The sequence below is a fragment of the Macaca thibetana genome, chromosome 16 (assembly GCF_024542745.1).
Source record: "Macaca thibetana thibetana isolate TM-01 chromosome 16, ASM2454274v1, whole genome shotgun sequence".
NCBI lineage: Eukaryota > Metazoa > Chordata > Mammalia > Primates > Cercopithecidae > Macaca > Macaca thibetana.
In genome coordinates, this window is record NC_065593.1 from 63,413,706 (window position 1) to 63,427,497 (window position 13,792).

The 13,792-nt window shown below is 51.8% G+C and overlaps 1 protein-coding gene across 1 annotated transcript in view; it reads left to right on the top strand.

The window, feature by feature from the left end:
* QRICH2 (glutamine rich 2) overlaps positions 1–13,792 on the top strand; it is a 38,571-nt gene that overhangs the window by 11,362 nt on the left and 13,417 nt on the right. Inside the window, exons 4-8 of the mRNA XM_050764142.1 lie at positions 3,292–7,642; positions 7,742–8,104; positions 9,948–10,033; positions 12,076–12,173; positions 12,678–12,792. Coding sequence (XP_050620099.1) covers positions 3,292–7,642; positions 7,742–8,104; positions 9,948–10,033; positions 12,076–12,173; positions 12,678–12,792 — 5,013 coding nt within the window. The remainder of the gene's footprint in view (positions 1–3,291; positions 7,643–7,741; positions 8,105–9,947; positions 10,034–12,075; positions 12,174–12,677; positions 12,793–13,792) is intronic.

The following is a 13,792-nucleotide window of genomic DNA, read 5'->3' on the forward strand; positions in this document are numbered from 1 at the left end:
ACTCCAGCCTGGGCGACAGAGCAAGACTCTGTCTCAAAAAAAAAAAAAAAAAAAAAAAAAAAAAAAAAAAAAAAAAAAAAAAAAGTGAGACTCCCAAGTAGTCCTAGCTACTTGGGAGGCTGAAGGGTGAGGCTTGCTTGAGCCCAGGAGTTAAAGGTTGCAGTGAGCTGTGATTGTGCCGCTGCACTCCAGACTGAGTGACAGCGAGACCCTGTGTCTAAAGTGTGTGCTTGTGTGTGTGGAGCCATAATAACTGTTTTTGTTTTTGTTTTTGTTTTTGAGACTGAGTCTGGCTCTGTCGCCCAGGCTGGAGTGCAGTGGCCGGATCTCAGCTCACTGCAAGCTCCGCCTCCCAGGTTCACGCCATTCTCCTGCCTCAGCCCCCCGAGTAGCTGGGACCACAGGCGCCCGCCACTTCGCCTGGCTAGTTTTTTGTATTTTTTAGTAGAGATGGGGTTTCACCGTGTTAGCCAGGATGGTCTCGATCTCCTGACCTTGTGATCCGCCCGTCTCGGCCTCCCAAAGTGCTGGGATTACAGGCTTGAGCCACCGCGCCCGGCCCAATAACTGTTTTAATAGCCATCTATGCTAATTCTAACACAGATGCCAGTGCTGAGTTGGTCTCAATTGGTTGAGTTATCTCCTCATTATGGGTCATGTCATCCTGCCTCTTTGTATGCCTGGCAATCTTTGATTGGGTGCCAGCCATTGTGACTTTTCCTTTCCTGCATCGGATGTTAGCTATTTTTGTATTTTTTTTTTCTTTTGAGATGGAGTCTTGCTCTGTCCCCCAGGCTGGAGCACAATGGCACAATCTCGGCTCACTACAAACTCCGCCTCCCGGGTTCAAGCGATTCTCCTACCTCAGCCTCCTGAGTAGCTGGGATTACAGGTGTGTGCCACCACGCCTGGCTAATTTTTGTATTTTTAGTAGAGACAGGGTTTCACCATGTTGGCCAGGCTGGTCCCGAACTCCTACACTCAGGTGATCCGCCCACGGTGGTCTCCCAAAGTGTTGAGATTACAGGTGTGAGCCACATTTTCTTGAGCCTTTTTCCCCAAGTACACAGCTACTTAAAAACAGTTTGATTGTTTCAGGCCTTGCTTTTATGATTTTATGATTTGTTAGGTGGGCCCTTAGGTGTGTTCAGTCTAGGGCTGATTATTCTCCACTTCTGAGGCAACACTTTTCTGAGTACACTCTGCTCTGTGCTACTTGAATGATGAGTTTTGCCAAACTGGCTGATAAAAACAGGCACTATTCCCAGCCCCATGGCAGTCGGGGCACTGCTTCTTCAAGCCCTGCAGATGGTTCTTTCCCCAATCTTGGGACATCTTCCCACATGCATGTGCCCATCAAATGTGTGCCAATCACTCGGAGGGGAACCTCCACAGACCTCTGGAGTGGGCTTTCTGTCATCTCCCTTCTTTCTGATTAATTTTTCTTTTTGAGACAGAGCCATGCTCTGTCACCCAGGCTGGAGTGCAGTGGCATGATCTCAGCTCACTGCAACCTCCACCTCCTGGGTTTAAGTGATTCTCCTGCCTCAGCCTCCCAAGTAGCTGCGACTACAGGCATGTGCGACCATGCCTGGCTAATTTTTTTTTTTTTTTGAGACGGAGTCTTGCTCTGTCGCCCAAGCTGGAGTGCAGTGGCGCAATCTCGGCTCACTGCAAGCTCCGCCTCCCGGGTTCACGCCATTCTCCTGCCTCAGCCTCCCGAGTAGCTGGGACTACAGGCGCCCGCCACTGCGCCCGGCTAATTTTTTCTATTTTTAGTAGAGACGGGGTTTCACCATGGTCTCGATCTCCTGACCTTGTGATCCGCCCGCCTCGGCCTTCCAAAGTGCTGGGATTACAGGCGTGAGCCACCGTGCCCGGCCTAATTTTTGTATTTTTAGTAGAGATAGGGTTTTGCCTTGTTGGCCAGGCTGGTCTCAAACTCCTAACCTCAGGTAATCCACCTGCCTCAGCCTCCCAAAGTTCTGGGATTACAGGCATGAGCCACCACGCCTGGATAACTCGTTTCTTTCTGGTACTCTATCCTGTGACCTTCAGTTGCCTGAATCTCCCTGAATGCTCAGTTCTGTCTCCTCAACTCAGAGAGTCTGCTGGGCTCCACCTCAATTCCCCCTCCCTGCACTGCAGTCTGGAAGCGCCAGCGAGGCAGAAAGCCGGGGTGATGCAGGGTTCCCAGTTTTCATGTCTCCACCTCTTGGGGAATTACTGTCCTTCATAACTTGATATCCGGTATCTAGGAAACCACTGTTTCACAGCTGTTGTTGGGGTTTTTTTTGGTTTTTGTTTTTGTGTTTTTGAGACAGAGTCTCGCTCTGTCACCCAGGCTGGAGTACAGTGGCGCTATCTCGGCTCGCTGCAACCTCCGCCTCCCGGGTTCAAGCAGTTCTCCTGCCTTAGCCTCCTAAGTAGCTGGGATTACAGGCATGTGCTGCTACACCCAGCTAGTTTTTATATTATTAGTAGAGATGGGGCTTCACCATGTTGGTCAGGCTGGTCTTGAACTCCTGACCTCGTGATCCACCCACATCGGCCTCCCAAAGTGCTGGGATTACAGGCGTGAGCCACTGCACCCAGCCTCAGTTTTGTTTTTTCTTGTTACGGACAGGAGGGTAAATCCAGCCCCTGTTACTTCATCTTGGCTGGAAACGGAAGTGGTTCATTCTTTTCATGGATTAATAGCATCTACTGTATTGGTGACCAGAAATATCTCAGTCCCTTATTGATGATATAGCTTATCAACGATGCTGCAGACCCCATCATTGTATGTAAAGCTTGGCATCCTTTGGTGAGGATTCAGAGAAAATTCCTATCTGTGGAGTTTCTGGGTCCATCAGTTTGCATGTTTACATTTTATTTATTTATTTATTTATTTATTTTTGAGATGGTGTCTTGCTGTGTTGCACGGGCTGGAGTGCAGTGGCATGATCTCGGCTCACTGCACCCTCTGCCTTTTGGGTTCAAGGGATTCTCCTGAGTAGCTGGGATTACAGGTGTGCAGTACCAAGCCTGGCTAATATTTTTGTATTTTCAGTAGAGACCAGGTTTCACCATGTTGGTCAGGCTGGTCTCGAACTCCTGATCTCAAGTGATCCACCCGCCTCGGCCTCCTGTCAGTGTGTTTCTTTATGTCAAGCTTAGCTTTTAGGACCAGAGGGCTTTTTTCTCCAGGGTCCCTAAATCATCCTAGTCAGAACTTCCAGATTTCCTTTCTTCCCGCTCTGATAGTGAATATTTTGACTGTTATTGATTTCCTTCTTCCTCTCCAACCAGGGCTCAGAAACACTTATGGGATTTTCTAAGCGCAGAGGGTTCACTTCCTTAACATCACCTGATGGGACTCTAAGCGGAGCCTCTACCAAGCAACCAAGTATTGACCAGGCTCTGGATTCTGCCGGTGGTCTTGGCCCGGATCAGACTGCATCAGGATCTGGTGGCGCAGCACACCCCTCTGAGGGGGTTATCAGTAGGGAACAAAGCAGGGGCCCCTCTGGCACTGGTAGACAGCAGCAGCCGAGGGCCCGTGATGAAGCTGGCATGCCACGACTCCATCAGTCTTCTGTACTGCAATTCAAACCAGACTCAGATCGTCGCAGGAGTAGAGAGAAGCTTACCTCGACACTTCCAAGAAGAGATGAACGAGATGCACGTCCTGGTCCAGTTCAACAGGACTTAACCTCAGCCAGGGAGCAGCCCAGTAGGGTGCCTGCTAGCCAGAGTCAGGTCCATCTAAGGTCAGATCGCCGTGGGTTAGAACCAACTGGCATGGATCAGCCGGGATTAGTGCATGCTGGCACTTACCTCCATGGTGTGGTACCCCTCAGCATGGGTCAGCTTCGTGTGCCACCACCTGAAATGGATGATCAGGAATGGGGACGACTTGTCATGGATGAGCAACGTATGTTGCCACCATCAGTACCTGGCAGAGACCAGCAAGGATTGGAACTACCTAGCACAGACCAACATGGTCTGGTTTCAGTCGGTGCATATCAGCATGGTATGGTACTTCCTGGCATAGACCAACGCAGTATGGAACCACTTGGCATGGATCAGCGTGGATTTATAATATCAGGCATGGGTCAGCAAGGACTGGTAGCCCCTGGAGTGGACCAGCAAGGATTGATATTGCCTGTCATAGATCAACATGGACTGATTCTACCTTTTACAGACCAGCATGGTTTGGTATCACCTGGTATGATGCCAATTAGTGCAGATCAGCAAGGTTTTGTGCAGCCCAGTTTGGAAGCAACTGGCTTCATACAACCTGGCACAGAACAGCATGATTTGATCCAGTCTGGCAGATTTCAGCATGCTGTGGTGCAGCCTGGTGCATATCAGCCTGGCTTGGTCCAACCTGGTGCAGATCAGCGTGGTTTGGTCCGGCCTGGAATGGATCAGTCTGGTTTGGCCCAACCTGGTAGAGATCAGCATGGTTTGGTCCAATCTGGCACAGGTCAGGGTGGCTTGGTACAGCCTGGTGTAGATCAGCTTGGCATGGTCCAACCTGGTGCAGATCTGCATGGTTTGGTCCAGCCTGGAATGGATCAGTCTGGTTTGGCCCAACCTGGTAGAGATCAGCATGGTTTGGTCCAATCTGGCACAGGTCAGGGTGGCTTGGTACAGCCTGGTGTAGATCAGCCTGGCATGGTCCAACCTGGTGCAGATCAGCATGGTTTGGTGCAGATTGGTGCATATCAACCTGGTTTGGTACAGCCTGGCATGGATCAGCATGGTTTAATACAATCTGGTGCATTTCCCAGTGGCTGGATACAGCCTGATGTGTATCTACCTGGACTGGTACAGCCTGGTACATATCCACATGGTTTGGTACAGCCTGGTGCAGATCCACGTAGTTTGGTCCAACCTGGTATAGATCAACGTGGTTTGGTTCAGCTAGGAGCTGACCAATATGGTTTTGTGCAGCCTGGCATAGATCAGCTTGGTTTGGTGCAACGTGGTGCAGATCAGCAAGGTTTAGTCCAGTCTGGTGCAGTTCAGTATGGTGTGGTCCAACCTGGAATGGATCAGCATGGTTTGGCACAACCTGGTGCACTTCAGAGTAGTTTGGGGCAACCTGGTGCAGTTCAGCATGGTTTCGTCCAACCTGGACTGGATCAGCGTGGTTTGGTACAACCTGATTCACTTCAGCGTGTCTTGGTACAACCTGGTGCAGTTCAGCCTGGTCTGGTCCAACCTGGAGTGGATCAGCATGGTTTGGTACAACCTGGTGCAGTTCAGCCTGGTCTGGTCCAACCTGGAGTGGATCAGCGTGGTTTGGTACAACCTGGTGCAGATCAGCGTGGTCTGGTCCAACCTGGAGTGGATCAGCATGGTTTGGTACAACCTGGTGCAGTTCAGCCTGGTCTCGTCCAACCTGGAGTGGATCAGCGTGGTTTGGTACAACCTGGTGCAGTTCAGCCTGGTCTGGTCCAACCTGGAGTGGATCAGCGTGGTTTGGTACAACCTGGTGCAGTTCAGCCTGGTCTCGTCCAACCTGGAGTGGATCAGCATGGTTTGGTGCAACCTGATTCACTTCAGCGTGCCTTGGTAAAACCTGGTGCAGTTCAGCCTGGTCTGGTCCAACCTGGAGTGGATCAGCATGGTTTGGTACAACCTGGTGCAGATCAGCCTGGTCTGGTCCAACCTGGAGTGGATCAGCGTGGTTTGGTACAACCTGGTGCAGATCAGAGTGGTTTGGCACAAGTTGGTGCAGTTCAGCATAGTTTGGTGCAACCTGGTGCGGATCAGCGTGGTTTGGGCCAACCTGGTATGGATGAGCGTGGTTTGGGCCAAGCTGGTACGGATGAGCGTGGTTTGGTCCAACCTGGTGCGGATCAGCATGGTTTGGGCCAACCCGGAGCGGATCAGCATGGTTTGGGCCAACCTGGTATGGATGAGCATGGTTTGGTCCAACCTGGTGAAGTTCAGCGTGGTTTGGTCCAACCTGGAGTGGATCAGCGTGGTTTGGTCCAACCTGGTGAAGTTCAGCGTGGTTTGGTGCAACCTGGTGCGGATCAGCGTGGTTTGGTGCAACCTGGTGCGGATCAGCGTAGTTTGGTCCAACCTGGAGTGGATCAGCGTGGTTTGGTGCAACCTGGTGAAGTTCAGCGTGGTTTGGTCCAACCTGGAGTGGATCAGCGTGGTTTGGTCCAACCTGGTGAAGTTCAGCGTGGTTTGGTCCAACCTGGAGTGGATCAGCGTGGTTTGGTCCAACCTGGTGAAGTTCAGCGTGGCTTGGTCCAACCTGGAGTGGATCAGCGTGGTTTGGTGCAACCTGGTGAAGTTCAGCATGGTTTGGTGCAACCTGGTGCGGATCAGCGTGGTTTGGTCCAACCTGGAGTGGATCAGCGTGGTTTGGTGCAACCTGGTGAAGTTCAGCGTGGCTTGGTCCAACCTGGAGTGGATCAGCGTGGTTTGGTCCAACCTGGTGAAGTTCAGCGTGGTTTGGTCCAACCTGGAGTGGATCAGCGTGGTTTGGTCCAACCTGGTGAAGTTCAGCGTGGTTTGGTCCAACCTGGAGTGGATCAGCGTGGTTTGGTCCAACCTGGTGAAGTTCAGCGTGGTTTGGTCCAACCTGGAGTGGATCAGCGTGGTTTGGTCCAACCTGGTGAAGTTCAGCGTGGTTTGGTCCAACCTGGTGCAGTTCAATATACTTTGATGCAACCTGGTGCAGTTCAGCGTAGTTTGGTGCAACCCGGTGCAGTTCAGCGTGGTTTGGTCCAACCTGGAGTGGATCAGCGTGGTTTGGTCCCACCTGGTGCAGTTCAGCGTGGTTTGGTCCAACCCGGAGTGGATCAGCGTGGTTTGGTCCCATCTGGTGCAGTTCAGCGTGGTTTGGTCCAACCCGGAGTGGATCAGCGTGGTTTGGTCCCACCTGGTGCAGTTCAGCATGGTTTGGTCCAACCTGGAGTGGATCAGCGTGGTTTGGTCCCATCTGGTGCAGTTCAGCGTGGTTTGGTCCAACGCGGAGTGGATCAGCGTGGTTTGGTCCAACCCGGAGTGGATCAGCGTGGTTTGGTCCAACCCGGAGTGGATCAGCGTGGCTTGGTCCAATCTGGTGCAGGTCAGCCTGGTTTGGTCCAGCCTGGTGCAGATCAACTTGGTATGGTGCAGCCTGGAATAGATCAGCAAGGTTTGGTGCAACCTCAGGCAGATCCACGTGGCTTGGTACAACCTGGTGCCTATCCTCTTGGTTTCGTCCAACCTGGTGTATATTTGCATGATTTGTCTCAACCTGGGACATATCCACATGGTTTGGTGCAGCCTGGAATGGAGCGGTATGGTTTGAGACAATCTGGTACATATCAGCCAGGCTTGACAGCACCAGGCACAAAGCTTCGTGGCTCTTCAACATTCCAGGCAGATTCTACAGGTTTTATATCAGCACGTCCATATCAACATGGTATGGTACCTCCTGGCAGAGAACAATATGGCCAGATGTCACCACTTCTAGCCAGTCAAGGTTTGGCATCACCTGGTATAGACCAAAGGAGTTTGGTACCACCAGAAACTTATCAGCAAGTTTTGATGCATCCTGGCACAGACCAGCATGGCCCAATACCACTGAGTACAGGTTTGGGATCTACACACCCAGATCAACAGCATTTGGCATCACTTGACCCAGGTAAGCATGAGCAGGTACATCCAGATGCAGCTCAGCACGGCTGTGCTTTCTCTCTCTCTCTCAGTCCTGATTCAATGTGTCCTGGTTATGGTGGCCCAGGTTACCTCAGTGCTGATCAGCATGGCCAGGAAGGTTTGGATCCAAATAGAACACAAGCCTCGGACCAACCTGGAATTCCTGCCCAGAAGGCCCCAGGCCAAGATGTCACCCTTTTCAGGAGTCCAGACTCCCTCCACCGAGTCTCATCAGAAAGGAGCGAAGTCTCAAGTGAAGTCCTGAGTGAGCGACGCGATTCACTGTGTAGAATGAGTTCTAGTTTCCCCACGGCAGTGGAGACATTTCGTCTGCTGGGAGAGCTCAGTGGCCTCTATATGGGGCTGAAGGAGAGTATGAAGGATCTGGATGAGGAGCAGGCCGGCCAAACTGACATGGAGAAGATCCAGTTCCTGCTGGCACAGATGGGTGGGTGCTGCTTGCCGAGAGAGGAGAAACCACTATCTCTGTTCTCAGCTGGTTTCATCCTTTTCTTTCCCTGGTCTCAACTCCTGGCTGCTACACGTCTCCCTGAGTCTCTGAAAACAGCATGTCATTCAGAGCATGTCCCACAGCCTCCAGAGTCCAAAAAAATGGGTGGGCAAAGGAGAGAACTAAGCCCCAGGAGAGGAGTGGAATGGGTTCTTGTGGCTTTGTCAGGCTCTCTGCACAGCAGCTGGGCAAAGTGTCTGGTTATAGAAAGCAGTAGCATTCGGAGGTGGGCAGGAGAGAATGTTGAAGAATTAAACTTAACATTTTGACTGGGAGCAATGGCTCACACCTGTAATCCCAGCACCTTGGGAAGCAGAGCCGGGTGGATAGCTTGAGGCCAAGAGTTCAAGACCAGCCTGGGCAACATGGCAAAATCCCATCTCTAAAAAAAAAAAAAAGGGCCGGGCGTGGTGGCTCAAGCCTGTAATCCCAGCACTTTGGGAGGCCGAGATGGGCGGATCACGAGGTCAGGAGATCGAGACCATCCTGGCTAACACGGTGAAACCCTGTCTCTACTAAAAATTACAAAAAACTAGCCGGGCGGCCAGGCGCGGTCGAGACAGGCGGATCACGAGGTCAGGTGATCGAGACCATCCTGGCTAACACGGTGAAACTAAAAAATACAAAAAACTAGCCGGGCGAGGTGGCGGGCGCCTGTAGTCCCAGCTACTCGGGAGGCTGAGGCAGGAGAATGGCATGAACCTGGGAGGCGGAGCTTGCAGTGAGCTGAGATCCGGCCACTGCACTCCAGCCCGGGCAGCAGAGCGAGACTCCGTCTCAAAAAAAAAAAAAAAAAAAAACTAGCTGGGCGAGGTGGCGGGCGCCTGTAGTCCCAGCTACTTGGGAGGCTGAGGCAGGAGAATGGCGTAAACCCAGGAGGCGGAGCTTGCAGTGAGCTGAGATCCGGCCGCTGTGCTCCAGCCTGGGCAACAGAGTGAGACTCCGTCTCAAAAAAAAAAAAAAAAAAAAAAAAAATAGCCAGGCGTGGTAGCACACACCTGTAGTCCCAGCTACTCGGGAAGCTGAGGTGGGAAGATTGTTTGAGCCAGGGAGGCAGAGGTTGCAGTGAACTGTGATTGCATCACTGCACTCCAGCCTGGGTGACAGAGCAAGACCCGGTCTCAAATAAAAACTTAACATTTTGGGCCAGGCGCGGTGGCTCAAGCCTGTAATCCCAGCACTTTGGGAGGCCGAGACGGGCGGATCACGAGGTCAGGAGATCGAGACCATCCTGGCTAACACGGTGAAACCCCGTCTCTACTAAAAAATACAAAAAAAAAAAAAAAAAAAAAACTAGCCGGGCGAGGTGGCGGGCGCCTGTAGTCCCGGCTACTCGGGAGGCTGAGGCAGGAGAATGGCGGGAACCCGGGAGGCGGAGCTTGCAGTGAGCTGAGATCTGGCCACAGCACTCGAGCCTGGGTGACAGAGCGAGACTCCGTCTCAAAAAAAAAAAAAAAAAAAAAAAAAAAAACTTAACATTTGCCTGTTCCCAACTCCAAGCCCAGAGAGTAATTAAGATTGTTTGCAGTGGGTGGAATTCGTGAGTCAGTTGTCCCAGAGCCCTTTAGGATGTCAGGCATTAGGTGGATGTTTCATGGGCTAAGGACGGCTCTCTCTCCCTTCTTCCCACCCCGCTTTCCCAGTCACCAGGAGACACAGGATACAGTGATAGGTCCTGCTGTCCTCTAGGGTAGCTTCAGTGTTGCAGGGGGTGGAAATGGAGATTGGGAGCCCACTAGAAATCTAACGCCTCTGATCATAAGGCCTCTGCTTTCCATAGTCAAAAGGACCGTACCTTCTGAACTGCAGGAGCAACTGAAGACCATAAAGACACTAGCCAAAGAAGTTCGGCAGGAAAAAGTAAAAGTAAGGAAGAGTCAACCCACTTTTTTTTTTTTTTTTTTTGAGACGGATTTGCTCTCTTGTCGCCCTGGCTGGAGTGCAGTGGCACCATCTTGGCGCACCGCAACCTCCACCTCCTGGGTTCAAGCGATTCTCATGCCTCAGCCTCCCGAGTAGCTGGGATTACAGGCATGTGCCACCATGCCCAGCTAATTTTGTATTATTTGTATTATTAGTAGAGATGGGGTTTCTCCATGTTGGTCAGGCTGGTCTTGAACTCCCGACCTCAGATGATCCGCCCACCTTGGCCTCCCAAAGTGCTGGGATTACAGGCGTGAGCCACTGCGCCCAGCCCCCACTTTGTCTTTTAATGCTAATAATAGCACTTTCCATTTGTATTTTATGGATTAAATAGTCCTTTCTCTTACGTTATTATCTAATTGGATCTTTGCAATCCTATCAGATAGGAAATGCACCTTGGGTATCATCATGCTCATTTCCTGGATCTAAAACCTGATGCTCAGGCTGGGCGCAGTGGCTCATGCCTATAATCCCAGCACTTTGGGAGGCCAAGGCAGGAGGATCACTTGAGCCCAGGAGCTCGAGACCAGCCTGGGCAACACAGCAAGGCCTTATCTCTACAAAAAATTTAAAAATTAGCCAGACATGGTGGTACATGCCTGTAGTCTCAGCTACTTGGGAGGCTGAGGCAGGAGGATCACTTGAGCCTGAGTTTGAGGCTGCAGTAAGCTATGATCACGCCACAGCACTCTAGGCTGAGTGAGAGGGCAAGACCCTGTCTCTAAAAAAAAATTTTTTTTAAACTGATGCTCAAAGCTATTATGATTCAGCTGAGCCAAATAATGATGGCTTTGCTCTTTTCATTATCTGTGGCAGCCTTGGAGTCCAGTTTGTGACATTTTCTGGGGCCAGAGGTCATTGCAAGGGACTGCCAGATCCCTTCAGACATTCTCCTTTTTTTTTTTTTTAATTGAGACAGAGTCTTGCCCTGTTGCCCAGGCTAGAGTGCAGTGATGTGATCTCGGCTCACTGCAACCTCTGCCCTCTGGGTTCAAGCTATTCTCGTGCCTCAGCCTCCCAAGTAGCTGGGATTACAGGCATATATGTTCATGCCCAGCTAATTTTTGTATTTTTAGTAGAGACAGGTTTCACCATGTTGGTCAGGCTTGTCTGGAACTCCTGACCTCAGGTGATCCTCCCACCTCAGCCTCCCAAAGTGCTGGGATTACAGGTGTGACCCACCACGCCCGGCCCAGTCATTCTTTTTTTTTTTTTTTTTTTGCTTTGTCGCCCAGACTGGAGTGCAGTGGTGCAATCTCAGCTCACTGCAAGCTCCGCCTCCCGGGTTCACGCCATTCTCCTGCCTCAGCCTCCCGAGCAGCTGGGACTACGGGCGCCCACCACCATACCCGGCTAATTTTTTGTATTTTTAGTAAAGACAGGGTTTCACCGTGTTAGCCAGGATGGTCTCGATCTCCTGACCTCATGATCTGCCCGCCTTGGCCTCCCAAAGTGCTGGGATTACAGGTGTGAGCCACTGCGCCCCGCCTTTTTTTTTTTTTTTAAGACTGATTCTTGCTCTATTGCCCAGGCTGGAGTGCAGTGTCACAATCTCACCTCACTGCAACCTCTGCCTCCTGGATTCAAATGATTCTCGTGTCTCAGCCTCCTGAGTAGCTGGTATTACAGGCGCCAGCTACCACGCCCGGCTAATTTTTGTATTTTTTAGTAGAGACAGGTTTCCCCTTGTTGGCAAGGCTGGTCTTGAACTCCTGACCTCAGGTGATCTGCCCACCTCAGCCTCTCAAAGTGCTGGGATTACAGGCGTGAGCCATCGTGCCTGGCCCAGTCATCCTCTTAATGCCAGCTTTATACATCCATGGGATGGATGAATGGGCGGATGGATGTCCACAAGGGCTCCTGGCTTTTGTCGGAGAGGGTTAGGTTAGTAGAGGGAATGGGGAGGGCTGGCATGAGCTGCAAGGGCACACTTGGGAAGCGGGAGCTCAGGCCTGCCTGACCCTCCTCATTCACTGGGTTTGTAGGTGGAAAGGCTGCAAAGGATCCTGGAGGGGGAAGGGAATCAAGAAGCAGGGAAGGAACTGAAAGCTGGAGAGCTGAGATTACAGCTGGGTGTCCTCAGGTAAAATACCCCAGCTAAGAGCAGCTGGTCCCCCGGAATCGTGAGTCTCAGCCAAGGAGATGATGGTGGCCAGTGGCTCCCTCCTGCCCCTGAATGGACCACTGTCTTTGGCCCGGATTGTGTCTGCTCTTCAGATTGTCCATGTCTAGTTCAAGGAACTGGTAGAAGCTCCCCAGGTTTTCAAAACAACTCAGGACCAGGTCTTGGAAAAGCAAAAATAAGCTTCTCAGACTCTGTCCCCAGTCGGAGGCTGAAGGAGACCACTTCTGATGACCCCTCTGAGCTCTCTCTTTGCAGTGCCCAGTCCCACCGCCCAGAAGCCTCCCAGGGCAGAGGCAGAGCCCCAGACTCCCTAGACAAAATCCAGGGGAGTGGGGTGGAGGGCGAGAGACCTCCAGCTGTGTCTGCATCCCCCTGCGTCCCTGATGGTCCAGGCTCTGCATGGGTGGGCTCGGGTCTCTGGCCTGACTGTGGAGTCTGGCAGTCTCTTGTCTTGCACCACAGAGTCACCGTGGCTGACATTGAGAAGGAGCTGGCCGAGTTGAGGGAGAGCCAAGACAGGGGCAAGGCTGCCATGGAAAATTCTGTCTCTGAAGCCTCCCTTTACCTTCAGGACCAGGTAAGGATTCCCCACTCTTCAGCTCCAGGGACCAAGGGCCCTTCTCAGAGCTGGTTTGTCCCTGCCCTCCCACCTCTCATCAAAAACCAGGTCCCTCCCATCCCGTCCCCTGCGTGTGTGTGTGTGTCTGTGTGTGTGTGTGTCTGTGTGTGTGTGTGTCTGTGTGTGTGTGTGTGTGTGTGGTGTGTGTGGTGTGTGTGTGTCTGTGTCTGTGTGTGTGTCTGTGTCTGTGTGTGTGTGTGTGTGTGTGTGTGTGTGTGTGTGTGTGTGTGTGTGTGTGTGTGTGGTGTGTGTGTGTGTCTGTGTGTGTGTGTGTCTGTGTGTGTGTGTGTGGTGTGTGTGGTGTGTGTGTGTGTCTGTGTGTGTGTGTGTCTGTGTGTGTGTGTGTATGTATGTGTGGTGTGTGTGTGTGTCTGTGTGGTGTGTGTGTGTGTCTGTGTGTGTGGTGTGTGTGTCTCTGTGTGTGTGGTGTGTGTGTGTGTGTGTATGTATGTGTGGTGTGTGTGTGTGTGTGTGTGTGTCTGTGTGTTTGTGTGTGTATGTATGTGTGGTGTGTGTGTGTGGTGTGTGTGTGGTGTGTGTGTGTCTGTTTGTGTGTGTGGTGTGTGTGTCTGTGTGTGTGTATGTGTGTCTGTGTGTGTGTATGTGTGGTGTGTGTGTGGTGTGTGTGTGTGGTGTGCGTGTTTGTGTGTGGTGTGTGTGTCTGTGTGTGTGTCTGTGTGTGTGTGTATGTGTGGGGTGTGTGTGTGGTGTGTGTGTGTGGTGTGTGTGTCTGTGTGTGTGTGTACGTGTGGTGTGTGTGTGTGGTGTGTGTGTGGTGTGTGTGTGGGGTGTGTGGTGTGTGTGTGTCTGTGTGTGTGTGTATGGTGTGTGTGTGGGGAGTGTGGGTGTGTGGTGTGTGTGTCTGTGTGTCTGTGTGTGTGTGTATGCGTGCGTGTGTGTGTGTGTGTGTTGTGTGTGTATGTGTGTGTATGGTGTGTATGTGGTGTGTGGTGTGTGG